Below are 20,920 nucleotides of genomic sequence, written 5' to 3' on the forward strand. Positions count from 1 at the left end.
CAGCAAAGGTGCCAATTAGTATGGTGCACTAGGATATTCCCCTTCCGTCGCATCCGTGTATGCACATCACGGTCGAGGGATCATACAGGTACTGCACATGTGCAGTATGCATAATCGGGTCGAAACGGCTGATTACGTGTCACTTCCGGTGACGCGGCTGCACCTGAGGTGACGCATTTGAGAAATTCCATGGGGCCAGTTTTTTTGATAGAACACCGTCTCAACCGCCGCTCGATCGCAACTCGACAAAACTGTGAAAAGTCTTGGAAATGTATGTTATTATCTTGCAAATCATATATTTTAAAATATATAAAGGAAAGGTTTTCATGAGATATGTTGGGTCCCCATACATTTCGTTATTACAATTTATGTATGCGTATCTCTTATAAAGGGTTAGTTTAACCTCCGGTTTGCTAGTAAAACTGAATTACTGTGTCGCGAAATGATGCGTGTCTAAAAAGTGTGTCAGTAAAATGAAAAGTTTGGAAAGCTCTGCTCTAACCGCTGCAACACACCGGCATTTTCCTTTCTGAAAATACTCTAATGTACTTTAAGGAGGCATAACGATGCGTCTATTTCAATTAGAGCAGCAATGTTTAAATCAAACAGTTCATTTTCAACTGCAATCCTGCACATGTCTACCTAGAAGTAAAGCCCCTTGAGTTCAAGAGGGTCCCTACATTAGGGAAAATCCTATTGCCTTAGTGGGGCTGCTCCTTCGTGTGATTGTGATGGGCTTCATTACATGGGCGGAAAGGGGGGGAACCACGTAGTTTGTAATTGAAAACTTCCCCTCCTTTCGTTGCTCATAGCCTTGAATGAGACAGCACCCTCTAGTAGGTGCTTTGTGGCATAACTTCAGCTGCACAGTATAAGAAATCCCATGGTATTTCAGAAGAATTGGGATATCTGGTGTGTGTGTGTGTGTGTGTGTTAGAACAAGATAATAGGGGGAAGGCATGGAAAACATGCAGGAAGTTGACAACATCATCTAAAAGACCCACACACTTCAGTGAGTGGCCAATTATGAACATGGCATATATCACTGGTGTAGCAATGCTATTCCAAGATATGCATGCATAGGACTGCTGCTTTAAAACAAAAAATTAATCATCTGAAAAACGTACCCCCAATTAATCAGGCAGTAGATAACGCTTTAACAGAAGTTCTTATCAAAACTGCAGAAAAATGCCACCTTAAAAGAGGCATTCCCTACTGTCTTACAAAGAAAGTCAGAGTCTTCTAAGCGGCTGACTGCTATGACACACAAAGAAAATATGTTTCTTCCTTTACAATCAGTTGCACATAGTCAAACTATGGAGTTCGCTGCCAAAAGATATAATGATGGCCACCAATTTGGATGGAGAAGGCTATCCATGGCTACTAGTCCTGATGGCTCTATGTTACCTCCAGTATCAGAGGCAGTAGGCCTAGGTATACCAATTGCTGGGGAACATGGGTGCATGAGTGCTGTTGCCCTTGTGTCCTGCTTGTGGGTTTCTAGCTCTTGATCAGGAACCCACAAGCAAGACACAATACTTCAAATAAATAAAAAGGAATAAATAATCTCATTTTGCATCACATGCATGTGAACTCTGACGCAGTGCCTTATGTGTGACTAAGGTGCCTGTCAGGTTCTTCACCCCTGAGGGTGGGGAGGGGAGATGGACCCTCCTCAGCCATGAAAAACAGAGGAGCAAGGTTGTGACCAGGGATGGATCCATCAGAGCAGCCGGGCCAGAAAGGATCTGGTAACTACAGGCTGAAGAAATGGGCCATCCCTGTCCTATATCATAAAAAACAAAACAAAATGGTGAACCTATGAAAGTTATTGTCTTCATGCAGGTCTATGGCTCAGAATATCAGAAGGGGCTCCTGAAACATCCATCACCTACAGCACTAGAAATCTCCCTTGCAGCTTTACAGAGTAGCCACTATATTGAAGGCACTAAATGAACATGAAGCAGAGGAAGCAGATACATAGGAAGTTTGCATGTACAAGGTCTGATTATGGGGCTATTCACAATACTCATGGACCCACACTCAGTGGTTGACTCTAGTTTGTTTGTTGAACCGTGGGTTAGTGTGTTGTCTGAACCTAGGACATTTTTCCGCAGAGTGTCTTGTTAACCACGCAGCGTGATTTCTTTTTCTCAAACAAGCCACTTTGGGAACCTATGGTTTGTTTTGGGGTTGATCAGGGTGGTTAACAAACCACACTGCATGGTTAAGAAGCCACACTGCAGAAATTGCCCTGGGTTCAGACAATACGCTAAGCCATGATTCAACATACAACCCAAGGTTCAGCAACAGCCCACACTCAATCAATGAATGTGAGTTAGAATGTCATGCGAACCCAGTCTATGTTGTCTATTGAAACCTAGTGTCATCTGATCTGGGGGACTGGACGTGGGACCTTCTGCAGGCACAGATACTCTACCGCTGTGCTATAGACTCTTCCCTTTATAACAGTCTCTGAGAAAATAAGTCAATGGAAGCTGTACATTCCTCTATATAAAGTTCTCTCTCTCTCTCTCTTTCTCTCCCCCAACAGTAATTGCACTGCTAAGGGGATATCAAGAGGAGAGGTACAAACCTGTGAAGACCCATCTTCCCACCAGAACTCAGTGTTAGACATGGCCACACATCCCACGTCACCCCATTCTCTTGTTCCGAGCTAACACAGGCAGATGTTTCTCCTCTGTGATGCAACATGGAAGGTTCTGAATTGAAAACACTAATGACAAAGATACTTCAGGGCTGGGATTTATCTTCTTAGGACTATTTTTTTCTTTTTACACGTGGTGCAAAAGTCACCACGGTAGGGCTTTCTCCCTCCCACGTTACCTATCGACATAGAAAGTGCCAAAGCGACTGTTAAACAGAGATTACAGGACATAGACTACCAGGAGCTCCAGGGAGCTGCATGGGAACCATGTTCCCCTGCAAAGATGGAATGCCATACCTGGGATGGCTAATTATCCCTAAATATAGGAAGGCATTCTCCTTAGCAAGGTTTAATGTTCTCCCCTCCAAGCTAATAGAGGGCAGATTCAAGAAAATCCTAAAGAATATTAGATGCTGCCCCTGTATTGACATCAAGGTGGAGTCTACCTTGCATGTACTATTCTACTGCAGTTACAATTAAGAGGCCAGGAAAGACCGAACAGGTCATGTTTCCCCAGTCACTCTCCTGAGTCTCTGATGATTATTTAACTTCAGGGCACCAATAAACCTATAACTGAGCAAGTGGCCAAATGTTTGAATCTGGCTATTCTCATTAGGCCACTCATAGATGTTTGATCATTACTTTAAACCTACTGATCAGCATTTGTACAGATTTTGAACCCTTTCTTTTTACCATCATGTATTTTTATTAACATCTGTGTACCTACATGCTATAATAATGGTCTGTTGACTTTAAATAAAGATTGGGTTTTTTTACACCTTTAGACCACCCAATAACTGACGTTCACTGGGCAACTGAACCCAAGATCTACATTTTAAAAGGTGTCATTCCAGCCTTTTAAACAGCAGCTCAGCTGGGGAAACTTGGGTATGCTGAGTACATATTTATGTGAGCTAAGTAACTGTGGTGGAATCCTTTGCAAGGCTGCATTATGCGTGGCTGTGAAAATGTGGCTCAGGAAAGAGCCATCTTACTTTTGCTTATGTAGTCTTTACACATTGTTTAGCTATCCGGATCCTTTCTACATGAGGCTTTTCTTGCGTGTCGGTGAGTGGGGACACCATTGGGTGCTCTGGCTCAGGCAGCAAAATGTCTTGGGCTGGTCCTGCCTGGAGATTTGCTGTCAGTGAGTGAAGACAACCCTGGGCAAGATGGACCAATGGGAGTCTCACAAATGTATCACAACCACGACGCCACTGCAGAGAAGGCCTTGAGGTAGTGTTTGATCAGGTGGTGATCACAGGACCACTGAAGGTATTATAACCTGCAGGGCAGGACTAATGTTGTGAGCTGGGGATGGGAAAAAACATTCTTGCCACACCAAAGAGTCCACTCTCCACAGTTACGGTCCATCACCCACATGGCTTAGGCACTCCTACAGGCCCAAGCGTAATAAAGAGGAATCAAGGATAAGGGGAGACATAAGGTGTACTAAATTATACATGATGTGGGGAATGTGGATGGGGAGACATTTTCCTCCCTCTCTCATAATACTAGAACCCAACGGGGTGATCCCATGAAGCTCATTGGTGGAGATTCAGCACAGATAAAAGGAAGGACTTAGTTAAACTATGGAATTCCCTACCACAAGATGTAGTGATGACAACCCATTTGGATGGCTTTTAAGGGGGTGGGTGGATAAATTCCTGGAGTTGAAGGCTATCAATGGCTACTAGTCCTGATGGCTATGCGCTACTTCCAGTATCCGAGGCAGTAAGCCTATGTACACCAGTTGCTGGGGAACATGGGTGGGAGATTGCTGTTGCACCCATGTCCTGCTTGTGGGTCCCTCGTCAAAGCTGACTGGCCACTGTGTGAATAGAGCACTGGAGTAGATGGACCCTTGGTCTGATCCTGCATGGCTCTTGTGTTCTTCAGGCTGATAAGATAGAGAGAGAGAGAGACTGCTTACCTCAAACAAGGCCAAGTTTCTATCATAGTAGTCTCCTGCTTTGCCGGGGTCGGAGTTGTTAAGGAAAGGACTGCTTTCTTTGTGGTTGCCATGGCCTGCAGAGAGAAGAGAGGAAGAAGCGTCTTATTTGAGGAAGAGGATCACCTCAGAATTCGGAGGAAAGGAAGAGATGTAACAGGCTCACTTTAATCGTCCTCATCCCCCCCCCAAGCTTATTAGGGCGCAATCTTATGCACGTTTAGACAGAAAAAAGTCCAACAACTCTAGGCATTCCCCACCCAGCCCTTTTGGTGTCCACAAAAGGGAGGTTCAGACAACCGCAGACACACGGTCAAAGGCAACGTGAGGGCGGCTGTGGGACCATAAAGGCTAGCCCCCCTCCCCCAGATGTGCTAACATCCACCACGCATATATTTGGCACATGTCAGGAAGGTCTACTCTATGTACATACCGACGCATGCTACTTAGATATCTACATGTGAAGAGAGATCCTGACTGGGCCAGGATACTCCTTTATGTGGAGGAAGAACTATATGTGCAAAGAGTCCCTTCTGATGCGCATAGAGTGTGCAAACAGCAGGAGCACAGCCACCACTTTTGACAACCCACAACCTCCCCACACCCTCATGCTAAATTCCCCCCAAATATTGGCCTTCTCTGAACTATGGGTGTCGTTCCGTGTCATTCCACAAACAGAAGCTAGTGGAACTCTCCTGAATGTTTTCAGTTGCGTAAAGTGCTTGACCATTACTGCTATAAATGCAATAATAGATATAAATGCAATAATAAATAAATTAGAAAATGTCTTCCCTTTGAACAGGGGCTTCTGGAAGCACTGCACTGGCCTTGTACAAACAAGAAAAGACACCATATAAAAATCGATCCAGGGCAAGGTGGGAAATCTAGTTCTTTAGACCATGAAATGTCTAGCATGGGAGAAGGAAGGCAGATAAACCTGCTTGAGGGCTAGTGTCTTGTGTGGACTTATTTACATGGCTGCCTTTGATTCTACCTGGCTCTGACAGGTATACTCAGCCTTCCGCTTGTCCAAATATCTACACTCTCTGTGCTCTTTTCAAATCACCCGCATGTCCAGAATTCCTCCCTATTAAGCCAAAGCCAAAAGGTTTAAAGCCAAGTTCGCAGCAAGGGCATCCTATTTTCATCTCTATCAATATGTTGATTTGGCCACTGCAGGCAGAGTGCTAGATGATTATATTCTCTGTGGGAATACATCATCACTCTGGCAAAAGCATCCACTCACCCAGATCACCTTCAGTGAAATACCTGAATAATCTACACTATGAGCTCCAGCTCATAAACCTTCAGGGATCTCATTCCGTCCAGCAGATGCCTTCTTCCCTCTTTTCCTAAGAAGTGCCTCTTAACTACTCATTTCCTGAGGTAAACAAAGAATCATGACTTTTTAAATGTAGCAATAGTTGTTTTGCCAAGTGATCAGGCAGTATTTAACTCCCCCCCCCCCCCGCCCCAAGACACACCTCCAACAGGAAACCAACCTGAAGATGGTCAATTGTTATACTTATGACCTTTAAAGCCTTTTATGGCTCGGTCCAGGTTATTTGAAAGATAGTATTCTCCCTTATGAGCCTGCCCGTGCTTTAAGATCTTCTGGAGAAGCCCTTCTTTCAGTCCCACCATCTTCACAGGCGCTCTTGGTGGGAACATGGGAGAGGGCCTTCTCGGTGGCTGCTCCAGTGCTCTGGAACGCTCTTCCTGGGGAAGCTAGGCTGGCTCCCTCCTTGATGGGCTTTCGGAAGCAGGCTAAAACATTTTTGTTCCAGCAGGCCTTTGGAGAATAATCTGGCCCTCCGTCTATGTTAATGTCTTATAATTTTGTTGTGTATTTTAAATGTTTATAGTTTTGTTCCCCCCACCCCCAATGTATGTTTTAAACTTTGTAAGGCCGCCTTGAGGCCCAGCATTGGGCAAAAGGCGGGATACAAATAAATATAATAATACCATTATATAAAACAATACAGAGTAGGGATAAAAAAGGAGTGTTACAAAGTCACTAAAGATACTAGATTGTTATTTGTTGGTTTCTGAAAAGGGAACAGAATTGGGTTATCGGGGCATAGCATAGTGAAAAAGGGAGGGATATATAGATATTAACAGGCAAGAAAAGACCTATTATGTCCTATTATGCAAGTCTCCCTGGACGATCCCCTGAGTCACTCCTGATTAGTATATTTCAGGGCTCCAGTAAATCTACCACTGAGCAGGTGGCCAAATTCCTGAATTTGGCCATCCGCACCAGATCACTTATGGAAGTTGATTGAGCTTAAATCCACAGATTAGCAATTTTATTATCTATATATCCCTCCCTTTTTCACTATGCTAGGCCCCAATAACCCAATTCTGTTCCCTTTTCAGAAACCAACAAAATAATAATAATAATAATTGTAAACCATGAATGTGTCAACCGTATTTGCAAACATGTGTTTCATACAAGTGCATGCTGTAAGAGAATCAGAACAGACTGGGGTTCCCTTTCTGAACATACGTACATTTCATGGCAAACTGCACGGAATGCTGCTGCATAATGTGTGAAACAGCCTTCCATAACTCAAACTTGCTCTCTTTTCTATAATGAGTTGCAGCCTATTTCAATCAACAATTCCAACTGCAATGCATGCATGTTCTCCAAAGACAGATGACATCAAGCGTTTGATCTTCGTTAGCAGTATTGAATTTGGCTTCTGAAATGGCCCAATCAATTACTGGCAGCCCGGGGCATTTATGTCTCAGCATTACGAATCGTAGTTAACACAATATGTTCAAATCTCTTGCCTTTCACTTTGACCAAAAACACACACACACACACACACAAAACCATGGATAATTATCTCAACGGAGCACTTCTTTATCCTTAAATTTTACTTACAGAAGTAAAGGCTGACTCACATGGAACACCAAATCATGGTACAAATTCTCCCACCAATCAGCTTCATGGGATTCTAGTAGTATGAGAGGGGAGGGAAAAATGCCTCCCTATCTACTTTCTCCACACCATGTGTCATTTTGTACACTGCTATCAGGTCTCCCCCTATTCACCTTTTTCTAAGCTTAGTATATGGTCGAGGTTGTCTTCCACCACTCGGGAATCTCTGTTTGCGCAGGGCTGCAAGAACGCCTCCCCACTCCCAGATTTAGCCCCCCCCTGTAAGTTTGTAAAGGGTTGTCCTTCTGAGATTGAGCTCCCTTTGTTGTGCCCTTGTTTTGGCTTCAGCTAATGATTTATGACTTTAAGTGAGTTTTTAAATGTTTACCTGGTGTAGGTTAATGGAGGTAGCACACAGCCATCAGCACTAGTGGCCATTGATAGCCTTCTCCTCCAGTAACTTTGCACACAACAACCTTGCAAATGCTAATGATTATAATTGTGTTTTCTGGATAGTGGAACTAGGGTGTGGCCACGTGTCCTCCTTGACAGAGGATAGTCCTTTAAATGAAGGGTGGCCAGGAAACTGTGCTTTTTTTCTTTTGGGGGGATGTGTATTCTATGTCAGCAGTCCCCAACCTTCTTGGCACCAGGGACCGGTTTCGTGGAAGACAATTTTTCCACGGACAGGGGGGCGGGGGTTGAGGGGATGGTTTTGGGAAGCCCACCCACCCACCCCACTCCAGCGTCCTGGCTTCGCTTCGGCTGGGTGGGCACTCAGCTGAAGCGAAGCCAGAATGCTGGGGCGGGCGGGCGGCTTTGGAACAGCGCTCCCGGAAGTCGCTCTCCCAAAGTGGCTTCCAGTTGGGTGCACCGTTCCAAAGCCACCCCACCATACCCCAGCGGCTTCGCTTCGGCTGGGTAGGCGAGATGGCGCCCCACGCCCAGGTACGCTGGGGTGGGGGTGGGGGGTGAAAGTGGCTCACCTGCGCGGCCCGGTTCCTAACAGGCCACGGACTGGTACCGGTCCGTGGCCTGGGGGTTGGGGACCCCTGTTGTATGTAATGTCCAAAAAACGAATGGTAAGAAGGGGAAAAAGCTGCCCATCAACAGTCAGAGCTCCTAACACAACACACTAACCCAACTCAGCGGTTAAATGTGGGTTGCTGTTGAACCATGGGTTAGCATGCTGTCCGAACCCAGGACATTTTCTGCAGTGCAGCTTGTCAACCATCGCGAACAACTCAACAACAAACCATGGGTTCTCAAGGTGGCTTGTTCGAGAGAGAAAAAAAAGTCACAATGCATGGTTAACAAGCCACCCTGTAGAAAATGTCTTGAGTTCAGACAACATGTTAACCCATGGTTCTGCAAACATCCCACAGTTGACCTACAAGCCACATTCAACCACTGAGTGTGGGTTAGCATGTTGGGCGAACCCAGTCAGTATGCGGAGAGCCGACTGAGCAGCAGGCACAGAGGTTGCCTGGTCCCAGACCTCCCCACTATGGGGAGCTGAATTGTATTTTGATTCAGATTATGGTCACACTATCTAAATTTGCATCTATCTGTGGGCGGCAGATAGGCGCTTCCAAGGGATAGTCACCTGAAAAAGTAAATTTTAAATTTGAGTAGTATTGTATCCATTCCAGTTGTCCAATCTGCCTCCTATAGTGCTTGTTCATTACGTAAGTCATTGTGAATGAAACAATGCAGTTTTAGAAAGTGGGAAAAATGACCCAAGAAACAGCCATCTTCTTTGAAAAGAGCTACCCATTGCAGGCATCGCAACTGGAGGGACTCAACAGGAGAGGCCATTTTGATGCCCAAAGAGAAAGAGAACATAAGAAGAGCCAAGCTGGATTAGACCAAGTGTCTGTCTAGTCCAGCGTTATGTTCACACAACGGTCCACCAACTGCCCATGGGAAACCCACAAGCATGTCCATACCCAGCTCTGTTTTTCAATTTTTGTCAGAGGGCAGCGGCTCGGTCTCAGAATTAGGGCTAAACTTAGTCTTGATATTCTTAATTCTGGTAACCTCTTGTATTGACTGGTGTAGTGGTTAGAGAGTTGGAATTGGTCCAGGGTAATCCAAGTTCAAATCCCTACTCAGCCAAGAAGTTGAGGACATAGAAAAAGCCCTGCCGGATCAGACCAAGGGTCCATCTAGTCCAGCATTCCGTTCACACACTGGCCGACCAGCTGCCCACAGGAGACCCACAAGCAGGAGATGAATGCAACAGCACCCTCCTGCCCATGTTCCTCAGCAACTGGTGTACATAGGCATACTGCCTCTGATATTAGAGGCAGCATATAGCCATCAGGACTAGTAGCCATGGATAGCCTTCTCATCCAAGGATTGATCTAACCCCCTTTTAAGCCATCCAGATGGGTGGCCATCACTATATCTTGGTGTACCGAATTCCACAGTTTAAACTGTGTGCTAGCCTTCCCCATCTGGCTCCTTCCAAATTATCAGACTACAACTCCCATCATCCCCAGCCAACAGCCGTTCTGGCTGGGGGACAATGAGAGCTGTAGTGCAGGGCCAGATCTACACCGAACAGGATGTAACACTTTGACAACGGTTTGAAAACTGTACATGGTGTGTGTCCTGAGCCCCAACAGTTGCCAATACTGTTATAAAACATTTTAAAGCAGTAGCGTAGACTTTGCCCAGCATACCTGGGGAAGGCTTCATTTAAACAGTCTGAACCTTATGAATACCACAGTCATAAATCAAGGAATACCTTACCCCTTAGCAAGAACCCTTTGCCATTCTCTGCAACGTGGCTCACCATTCTCCTTATTCTGCCAGTCCTTTAGACCACATTGAGCACAGGGAATCGAGACACGCCGGGGTGCCGGAACGAATGAGACCGATTCAGTGCAGCACTGCCGCGGAACAGACGCAAACCTCTTCTGAAAAACGGCCTCCTTGCAGCATGGGCACATGCTATCGATCGCTGAGGCACGCCAAACAGGGCTTCTAACAATCAGAGTCGAAACCAATATGACCCTGACAGTGTAATTTCCTCTCCCCACCCACCACCACACCTGGCTTCCTGCCAATGATAAGCTATTAAGGATGATGTCAGGAAGATGCTTGAGCTGCCGCTGAAATCTAAAGCTTCGTGGCATGCTGTCTGTAGTTCACAGGATTGTTAAGAAAGGACAGCCACGGCAAAAATCCTGAGAGGCAGAGCGCAGCAGGGTCCCTTGTGCAATCAAATACTTGCTGTTTCAGAGATGGCTACTGGCCGATACGTACGTCCCTCAAAGCCATTACAACTGGCCATGACAACCCTATTATAAATTGTAACCAAGGCATGGTAAGAAGCTAGCTGACTGTTCCACTCAGAAATGACAAAACATTGTAAAAGATGGGTGCTTGCGCATGAGAGAGAGAGAGAGAGAGAGAGAGAGAGAGAGAGAGAGAGAGCGTGGCTGGGTACACACAACACTCTAACCCAAACTCAGTGGTTGAGTGTGGGTTGTTGTTGAACGGTGGGTTATCGTGTTATTTGAACACAGTGCGTTTTCTGCAGGGTGGCCTGTTAACTATGCAGTGCACTTTGTTAACCGCCCTGAACAACTTGTCCACAAATCATGGATTCTCAAGCTGGCTTGTTCAAGAAAAATAAGCCAAACTGCATGGTTAACCTGCCACCCTGTGGAAAACATGCTGCGTTCAGGCAACACGCTAACCCACAGTTCCACAACAACCCATTGCTCAACCAACGAGCCAGTGGCCCTGTTCAGAGGACACGCTAAGCCATATTTAGGCCATTAACCCTTTTGCAACAGATGGTTAGTGAGTGTGTTTAAACCATAGTTAGGAATGGTTCACATGACACACTAAGTCATGATTCACACCACATGCTAAGTCATGGTTCACCCAATACACTAAGCCATAATATTTAGCTCAAAATGCTTAACCACCGTGGCTTAGCCTGTCATCTGAGCAGGGTCATTGTCAGAGACAGAGCTTCCACATCTCAATGTTACATCTCTTGAGTTTTCAACGCAATGCCCTAGGCTTGCCCAAATACACATAACCAACAACCGTGAGGGCGAACTGTGGTGTTGGACTAGGACCAGAGAGGTACGAGTTCAAATCCCAACTCAGCTGTAAAGCTCACCGGCTGACCCTGGAAGAGGCACTCTCAGCCTGAGAGGGTAGGGGAGTGGGGGAAGCAAGACAACCATGTATGCCTTCCTTGGGCTCTTTGGACGGAAGATGATCTGGTGCCACCCCCCACCAAAATGCAAAATTTCACTCTCCCTGATATATTGGGTAAATTCGAAGTCTAGGGTGGCCATTGACCACATGGGCTTGGGCTGATGGGAGTGCAATCCCAAACCTCTGGAGAACACTTGGGAAGGCCTGCCTTAGACCGATGCCCTGGCGCATGGCAGTGACTTGGAGCAACCTCTCAAGACATCTATTTTCCTCCGATTTGTGCGGCAAACTCGGAAACCGATGCACTGACCAGCCCCTGTTCTGCAGCACAACGCGGGGTATGATTTGTTTTTGTGGCTAATCCTTTTTGTGGCTTTGTGCCAAACAGCGCCGGGGAGAGGCCGCTCTTTCTGGTCAATCAAGCAAGAGGAAAGCTCAAGGGAGTGTGTGTGAGCAGTAATTAGGGGGAAAACACACACACACACAGAACAGACGCTCATCCATCATGAAGGTGTTTTACCTTTCATGAAGGTGTTTTACCTTTGCACCTTTCTCCGCTGCGGCACCCTGGTTGTGGAATGAGCTCCCCAGAGAGGTCCGTCTGGCGCCTACACTGTACTCCTTTGTCGCCAGCTGAAGACCTTTTTATTCACTCAGTATTTTAACACTTAATTTTAACTTAAATTTAAATTCTACTGTTTTAACTCTGTATTTTAATCTTATATCAATTTTGCTGCGTGGTTTTATCCTGGTTGTGCTTTTCATACTGTATTTTGTATTTGTGCTTTTAACCTGTTGGTTGTTTTATGATGGTTTTAATTTTTGTGAACCACCTAGAGAGCTTCGGCTATTGGGCGGTATAAAAATGTAATAAATAAATAAATAAATAATGTCAGCCTTCCCCAACCTGGTTTGCTCAAGGATGCATTGGACGGCAAAGCCCATAATTCCCCAACCAGTCCCCGGTTCAACCCCCAGCATCTCAAGAGGAGGCTGGGAAATGCCCTGCCTGAAACCCTTGAGAGCTGCTGCTGCCAGTCAATGTCTGCAAATATGGGCTGGATGGACCAATGGTCTGACACAGTATAAGGCAGTTTCTTGTGTTCCAATGAAGAAAGGGCCACCTGTATCAGGACTGCATGTGCATGGATATGTATACATGTATGTGCACATGTCTGTGAGTGTATATATATGCATACACACACACACACCAAGCCAAGCATCACATTTGGCACCCCTTGGGCGGTAAAGGATGCACACCCCTGATTTATTTTATTTCACAATTTCTATTATTACATTTGTATCCCACTTTTTTCCTTCTTGCAAGGAATGCAAGACGGCTTACACAGTTCCCCTTCTAGTCATTTTATCCTCACAACAATCCTGTGAGGTAGGTGAGGCTGAGAGTCAGTGACTGGCCTGAAAAATCATCCAATGAATTCCACGGCTGAGTAGGGATTCGAAGCTGGATTTCCCGAGTCCCGGGGGTCCTACACTCTGACCACTAGACCACACAGGGCTTGCAAGTCATAATGAGGTAAAATGAACACCAAACAGCATAGGAGCGGGATCTGGATAAATATATATTCATTCCACCAGATGCATTTGCTTACGCTGCTGTTGCCAAAACCGACCTGGAAACATAGGAAAACAAGAGGGGATAAACTGAAGACTTGCTGGCTCTTGTACGCTGAGCAGGGTACTTCAAAACGCCCACATTCTCTCCCACTTTAAAATAGATATCATCGTTTCTTGCTTCGTTACGGGTAGCAAGGAATTCACAGTCAGGAAGGCACAAATATGTAGCCATTTCTACTTGTTTATTAACCTGCCTTTCCATGATAAAACAAAACAAAAAACAAAAAAACTCAAGGCAACTTTCAAACAAAAATATAAAACCACAATAAAACAATCTTAACAATACAACAAAATATGTAAACACCAGTAAAACCATCAGCATAAAAACTATATTCGCAGCAGCAGACTAAAAAGGTATCTGGCTGAGGAATGGTTGGAATTGTAGGACTTTTTTCTGTCTAAATATTTAAGAGAACTCATTTAAAAGAGGGCAAGGAGGGGGTCAGGCAAGCTTCTTTAGGGAGGCTTTTTCATAATTTAATTCCACAGCCACATGGCATCAGACGGACTGCAGCTCCGCCCACTCTGCTCCAACATTCTGTCTGCTCTGTCATCTGTAACTCCACCCACTCTGCACCATCATCTGTAGCTCCACCCACTCTGCTCCAACATTGTCTGCTCTGTCATCTGTAACTCCACCCACTCTGCACCATCATCTGTAGCTCCACCCACTCTGCTCCAACATTGTCTGCTCTGTCATCTGTAACTCCACCCACTCTGCACCATCATCTGTAGCTCCGCCCACTCTGCTCCAACGTTCTGCCTGCTCTGTCATCTGTAACTCCACCCACTCTGCACCATTGTCTGTAACTCCACCCACTCTGCACCATCATCTGTAGCTCCGCCCATTCTGCTCCAACATTCTGCCTGCTCTGTCACCTACAGCCCTGCCCACTCTACTCCTGGACTCCATCTGCTCCATCACCTCTAGCTCCGCCCACCTGCCCCAACATTCCATCATCTCTAGCTCCGCCCACACTGCTCCAACATTCCGTGAAGGTGGGAAACACCAAAAGGTCATCGTTATGCGCCCTGTTGGGGATGGATCACTGGGGCGGATTCACACAGGCATCACCATTCCTCGATCCCTGTGACATTAAGAGGCGCCTTGCACGTGTCAATGAGCCAGTGCAGATCTGACCCCTCAGATCCAGCTTTTGCATGGCTTTCGTACTGACACACAACGCTTTTTGCAGGACCATTCACATATCCCAATGCTTGGCACTTTGCAGCAGTGAAATCACGCGATGGACAAGAGCGCATGACGACAAATTCCGGGATGGTACATCCCACAGCCTTGGCGGGCGGCACATGCCTGCTGGGGCCCCAGCTTTGTACCACACTGTTGGTCAGAACAGGCCAGTCTAGTCAAAACATTCCCCAGCCTCAAGGCCCCCACCCCGCTGTTTTTCACATGAAGGAAACGGGTCAGGACAACTGCAATTAGGATGCTGGAGGTAACCGCAGCTTTAAAAAAAAAAGAAAAACATTTCTCGATACCGATCTCAGCAAGCAGCAATTTAAACTATGTGATAGCAAGCCTCAACAAGTTGGCCCCCTGGAAGAATTAATTCAGCTCAGCAAAACAAACCGCTTCAACTCCTTGGTTTTGAAATGCAAATGGAAAGGAAAGCTTTGATCATTTGAAATTTGCATGGATGTCCTAGGGCTGCTTGACACAGGACATAGCTTCTCCAGAGAGGTAAATCTCCCAGTGTCAGGGAAACACACACCTGCATGTGAGAAGTCAGGCATGAACACTGATTCTGTCCGTACGCTTGCGCTGGTTGGCTTCCGTGTGTAAAACCAGTCGCCTCCCTTTTGCTATATTCAGCCAGGCCATTTCAAGAAACTAGTCTTCACTGTGGTTCGCTATTAGGAAACCATGCCTCTTGGACAGGACTTTTTGCAATCAAAGGCTTCATTAGCACACGCTGCTAGTGATGAAGAAAGCTGATTTTCAGAACCTGGTCCCTATAATGTGAATGACCAAACTAAACATTCAAGGGAAGGACCTAAAGTATCACTGGAGGAGGCCAAACCCCCCCCCCCCCAATTCCCCCCATCCTCCAATGATACAATCCTAAGTACTCTTACCTGGCTCTACTGTTCACATCATTTTCTACTCATCAGGCCAAAATGAGACATATACAACCAAATGAAAAGAGTGGGTGGGAAATAAAGAAATGCAGAAATAAAGCACTCCTAAACAAGCCCTATAGACTTTGTAATGTTCATGGAACTGCAGCCTAAGACATCTGGATAGCAGCTTCTTTCTGAGCAGTTCAATTCCATAAATTTGATCTTGAGCAAAACGATAGAAAGCTAGAAAATGAGGTAGCAACTTATTTTGCACGGCATTTTATGTAACTCATGGATTGTGCCATTTGGGCTGATCCTTTTAAGTTTTCTCCAACCTGGTCACCTTCAGACTACAACTCCGATAAGAAGAGCCCTGATGCTGGATCAGACCGAGGGTCCATCTAGTCTAGCACTCTGTTCACACAGTGGCCAATCAGTCGTCGACCAGGGACCAACAAAGCAGGACATGGTGCAACAGCACCCTCCCACCCACATTCCCCAGCAACTGGTGCACACAGGATTACTGCCTCGAATACTGGAGGTAGCACACAACCATCAGGGCTAGTAGCCATTGATAGCCTTCTTCTCCAGGAATTTATCCACCCCCCTTTTAAAGCCACCCAAATTGGTGGCCATCACTACATCCTGTGCTAGTGAATTCCATGTGCTGTGTGAAGAAGGACTTCCTGTTCTCTGTCCTGAATTTCCCACCAATCAGCTTCACCGGATGACACCAGGTTCTACTATTATGGGAGAAATGTGTCTCCCTATCCACGTTCTCCATACCATGCATAATTTTGTCCACCTCTGTCATGTCTCCCCTTAGCCTCCCTTTTTCCTAGCTAAACCATCCCAGCTGTTGTAACCTTCCCCTATAGGGGAGATGCTCCAGCCCCTTGATCATTTCCAAGCTAACCAATTCTCAGTCACTATGGCCAATGGCTGGGAGTTATAGGATTTATACTCCAACACACCTGGAGGACACCAGAGGGGGAAAGTCTGGTGCGGACTAACACGGAGCAGCAGAGATGCTAGCGTTTGCAAGAACCAGGGGGCGCATTGAAGTCCTGGCAAAAAAACCATCAAGAAAAACATCTGCCCTCTCCACACAAGTGCAACACCTTGCCAGGCAGGCCCAATTGGCTCCCAACCAGTTTGCATTGCCATGGCTAGCAAAGACCAAGCCGGAGAAGGGGATGGAAGGAGTTTCAGCTGCACTGAGCATAGCGGGATTTGCTTCCGAGTAAACATATGCAAGACTGCACTGCACAGAACTATTCAATGAAGTGGAGGAAAGCACCCGGGGAGAGTGGGACCCAGCCCTTACGGAAACCACAAAGGACGCTGCATGCGGAGAAGCAAACAAAAACAAAACCACCCAGAATATCCCATCATCTAGCCCATCCCACAGATAAAGAGAACAAGCATCCTAAATCTGTAACTTTGCAGTACATCCAGGAATTGCTTTGCTGCATTCCAAATCAATCGAGAGTCCAATAAGCCTGACAATGTCTCAATAGTTAAGGACACCAACGTTAAGAACCCAGGCTCCCTCCTTTCCCGTTTCAGTGGAAGTGTCCTCCGACTTGAAAAGCACTTACCGCTACCAGCTTTTAGGTTGCTGTGGTGCGGCGCGTCCCCCATCCTGTTACACTCACTTATAAAAGGAATTAATGACTACAAAGATTTGTTGTTATTACATGGGAGAAAAGCGGGGGGGGGGGGGAATTGAAAGGGGAGGCTTTTATGTCCAGCTGCATTTTGCTGGCCAATAGATCGGCAAAGGCCCTTAATCCCCCTTAGCATGGGGTTTCATCTACTGAAAACAGGCATGTTTAAGCTGTTCATTAAAGAGTAATCAGTGTGTGTGTGTGTTGTGGAGGGAGAGGGCTAACACAGAGCTAGCTAGCAGTTGCTGCTGTGAGCGGCATTGGGGCCAAACCCTGAAACAGGAAGCCCTGAGTTCAAATTTCCCTTGGGCCATGAATGAAATACGTGACCTTACGGCCAAACCATACATTACAACGAGTTGCATTTAACTTTCTCCAGACCAAACAAACCAATGAACAACAGAAAAGCATCCACAGGTGCCAGTTTTGATGGGAGAAGCTGGGAGGAGGAGGAAGAAGAGGAGAAGGAGATTAATTTCTTCTCCTCTGGACTTTTATTTATTTATTTATTTATTTATGGATTTTTATGCCGCCATTCAGCCAAAAAAGGCTCTCACGGCGGCTTACAAAAGTATTTCTTGACAGTCCCTGCCCACAGGCTTACAATCTAAAAGACATGACACAAAAGGAAAGGGGATCGGGAGGGAGGAGGAGGAGGGGGAAAAGGAAAGCAAATTCAGGCACTACAATCTTAGTTGCAAAGTTGAGCAGTTACAGTTGACAGCAGGAGGGAGGGGGCTCTCAGCTGGAGCTGGACCCAGGCACGGTGGAGAGGTGCCTGGCTGCTGCTTCCTCCCTCACTGGTGGCCTCTGCAGAGACAGTTGACAGCAGGAGGGAGGGGGCTCTCAGCTGGAGCTGGACCCAGGCACGGTGGAGAGGTGCCTGGCTGCTGCTTCCTCCCTCACTGGTGGCCTCTGCAGAGACAGTTGGTGGCAGGAGGGAGGGGGCTCTCACCTGGAGCTGGACCCAGGCACAGTGGAGAGGTGCCTGGCTGCTGCTTCCTCCCTCACTGGTGGCCTCTGCAGAGACAGTTGGTGGCAGGAGGGAGGGGGCTCTCAGCTGGAGCTGGACCCAGGCACGGTGGAGAGGTGCCTGGCTGCTGCTTCCTCCCTCACTGGTGGTCTCTGCAGAGACAGTTGACAGCAGGAGGGAGGGGGCTCTCAGCTGGAGCTGGACCCAGGCACGGTGGAGAGGTGCCTGGCTGCTGCTTCCTCCCTCACTGGTGGCCTCTGCAGAGACAGTTGGTGGCAGGAGGGAGGGGGCTCTCACCTGGAGCTGGACCCAGGCACAGTGGAGAGGTGCCTGGCTGCTGCTTCCTCCCTCACTGGTGGCCTCTGCAGAGACAGTTGACAGCAGGAGGGAGGGGGCTCTCAGCTGGAGCTGGACCCAGGCACGGTGGAGAGGTGCCTAGCTGCTGCTTCCTCCCTCACTGGTGGCCTCTGCAGAGACAGTTGGTAGCAGGAGGGAGGGGGCTCTCAGCTGGAGCTGGACCCAGGCACGGTGGAGAGGTGCCTGGCTGCTGCTTCCTCCCTCACTGGTGGCCTCTGCAGAGACAGTTGACAGCAGGAGGGAGGGGGCTCTCAGCTGGAGCTGGACCCAGGCACGGTGGAGAGGTGCCTGGCTGCTGCTTCCTCCCTCACTGGTGGCCTCTGCAGAGACAGTTGGTGGCAGGAGGGAGGGGGCTCTCACCTGGAGCTGGACCCAGGCACAGTGGAGAGGTGCCTGGCTGCTGCTTCCTCCCTCACTGGTGGCCTCTGCAGAGACAGTTGGTGGCAGGAGGGAGGGGGCTCTCAGCTGGAGCTGGACCCAGGCACAGTGGAGAGGTGCCTGGCTGCTGCTTCCTCCCTCACTGGTGGTCTCTGCAGAGACAGTTGACAGCAGGAGGGAGGGGGCTCTCAGCTGGAGCTGGACCCAGGCACGGTGGAGAGGTGCCTAGCTGCTGCTTCCTCCCTCACTGGTGGCCTCTGCAGAGACAGTTGGTAGCAGGAGGGAGGGGGCTCTCAGCTGGAGCTGGACCCAGGCACGGTGGAGAGGTGCCTAGCTGCTGCTTCCTCCCTCACTGGTGGCCTCTGCAGAGACAGTTGGTGGCAGGAGGGAGGGGGCTCTCAGCTGGAGCTGGACCCAGGCACGGTGGAGAGGTGCCTGGCTGCTGCTTCCTCCCTCACTGGTGGCCTCTGCAGAGACAGTTGGTAGCAGGAGGGAGGGGGCTCTCAGCTGGAGCTGGACCCAGGCACGGTGGAGAGGTGCCTGGCTGCTGCTTCCTCCCTCACTGGTGGCCTCTGCAGAGACAGTTGGTGGCAGGAGGGAGGGGGCTCTCACCTGGAGCTGGACCCAGGCACAGTGGAGAGGTGCCTGGCTGCTGCTTCCTCCCTCACTGGTGGCCTCTGCAGAGACAGTTGACAGCAGGAGGGAGGGGGCTCTCAGCTGGAGCTGGACCCAGGCACGGTGGAGAGGTGCCTAGCTGCTGCTTCCTCCCTCACTGGTGGCCTCTGCAGAGACAGTTGGTAGCAGGAGGGAGGGGGCTCTCAGCTGGAGCTGGACCCAGGCACGGTGGAGAGGTGCCTGGCTGCTGCTTCCTCCCTCACTGGTGGCCTCTGCAGAGACAGTTGACAGCAGGAGGGAGGGGGCTCTCAGCTGGAGCTGGACCCAGGCACGGTGGAGAGGTGCCTGGCTGCTGCTTCCTCCCTCACTGGTGGCCTCTGCAGAGACAGTTGGTGGCAGGAGGGAGGGGGCTCTCACCTGGAGCTGGACCCAGGCACAGTGGAGAGGTGCCTGGCTGCTGCTTCCTCCCTCACTGGTGGCCTCTGCAGAGACAGTTGGTGGCAGGAGGGAGGGGGCTCTCAGCTGGAGCTGGACCCAGGCACAGTGGAGAGGTGCCTGGCTGCTGCTTCCTCCCTCACTGGTGGTCTCTGCAGAGACAGTTGACAGCAGGAGGGAGGGGGCTCTCAGCTGGAGCTGGACCCAGGCACGGTGGAGAGGTGCCTGGCTGCTGCTTCCTCCCTCACTGGTGGCCTCTGCAGAGACAGTTGACAGCAGGAGGGAGGGGGCTCTCAGCTGGAGCTGGACCCAGGCACGGTGGAGAGGTGCCTAGCTGCTGCTTCCTCCCTCACTGGTGGCCTCTGCAGAGACAGTTGGTGGCAGGAGGGAGGGGGCTCTCAGCTGGAGCTGGACCCAGGCACGGTGGAGAGGTGCCTGGCTGCTGCTTCCTCCCCCACTGGTGGCCTCTGCAGAGACAGTTGGTAGCAGGAGGGAGGGGGCTCTCAGCTGGAGCTGGACCCAGGCACGGTGGAGAGGTGCCTGGCTGCTGCTTCCTCCCTCACTGGTGGCCTCTGCAGAGACAGTTGGTGGCAGGAGGGAGGGGCCTCTCAGCTGGAGCTGAACCCAGGCACGGTGGAGAGGTGCCTGGCTGCTGCTTCCTCCCTCACTGGTGGCCTCTGCAGAGACAGTTGGTAGCAGGAGGGAGGGGGCTCTCAGCTGGAGCTGGACCCAGGCACGGTGGAGAGGTGCCTGGCTGCTGCTTCCTCCCTCACTGGTGGCCTCTGCAGAGACAGTTGGTGGCAGGAGGGAGGGGCCTCTCAGCTGGAGCTGAACCCAGGCCTTTTGCCTTCTCAATGTCTATTAAATGTAGGGAAAAACTTCCTGGCGGTTAGATCTGTACAGCAGTGGAACAGTCTACATGTGGAGGTTGTGGGCTCTCCATCTACGGAGGTTTTAAAGAAGAGGCTGGCCTGGACAGCCACCTCTCATGGATGGTTAAATTGGTTTCCCTGCACATTGCAGAGGGTTGGACTAGATGATCCTTGTGGTCCCTTCCAACTCCACAATGCTATGGATCTAA

The 20,920-nt window shown here is 48.8% G+C and overlaps 1 protein-coding gene across 1 annotated transcript in view; it reads right to left on the minus strand.

Annotated features, from left to right (window-relative positions):
• Positions 1-20,920, minus strand: part of SLC12A4 (solute carrier family 12 member 4) — a 94,955-nt gene that overhangs the window by 53,190 nt on the left and 20,845 nt on the right. The window contains exon 2 of the mRNA XM_063141425.1: positions 4,602-4,696. Within this exon, the coding sequence (XP_062997495.1) occupies positions 4,602-4,696 (95 nt within the window). The remainder of the gene's footprint in view (positions 1-4,601; positions 4,697-20,920) is intronic.

This window comes from Elgaria multicarinata, chromosome 14 (assembly GCF_023053635.1).
Source record: "Elgaria multicarinata webbii isolate HBS135686 ecotype San Diego chromosome 14, rElgMul1.1.pri, whole genome shotgun sequence".
Lineage (NCBI taxonomy): Eukaryota > Metazoa > Chordata > Lepidosauria > Squamata > Anguidae > Elgaria > Elgaria multicarinata.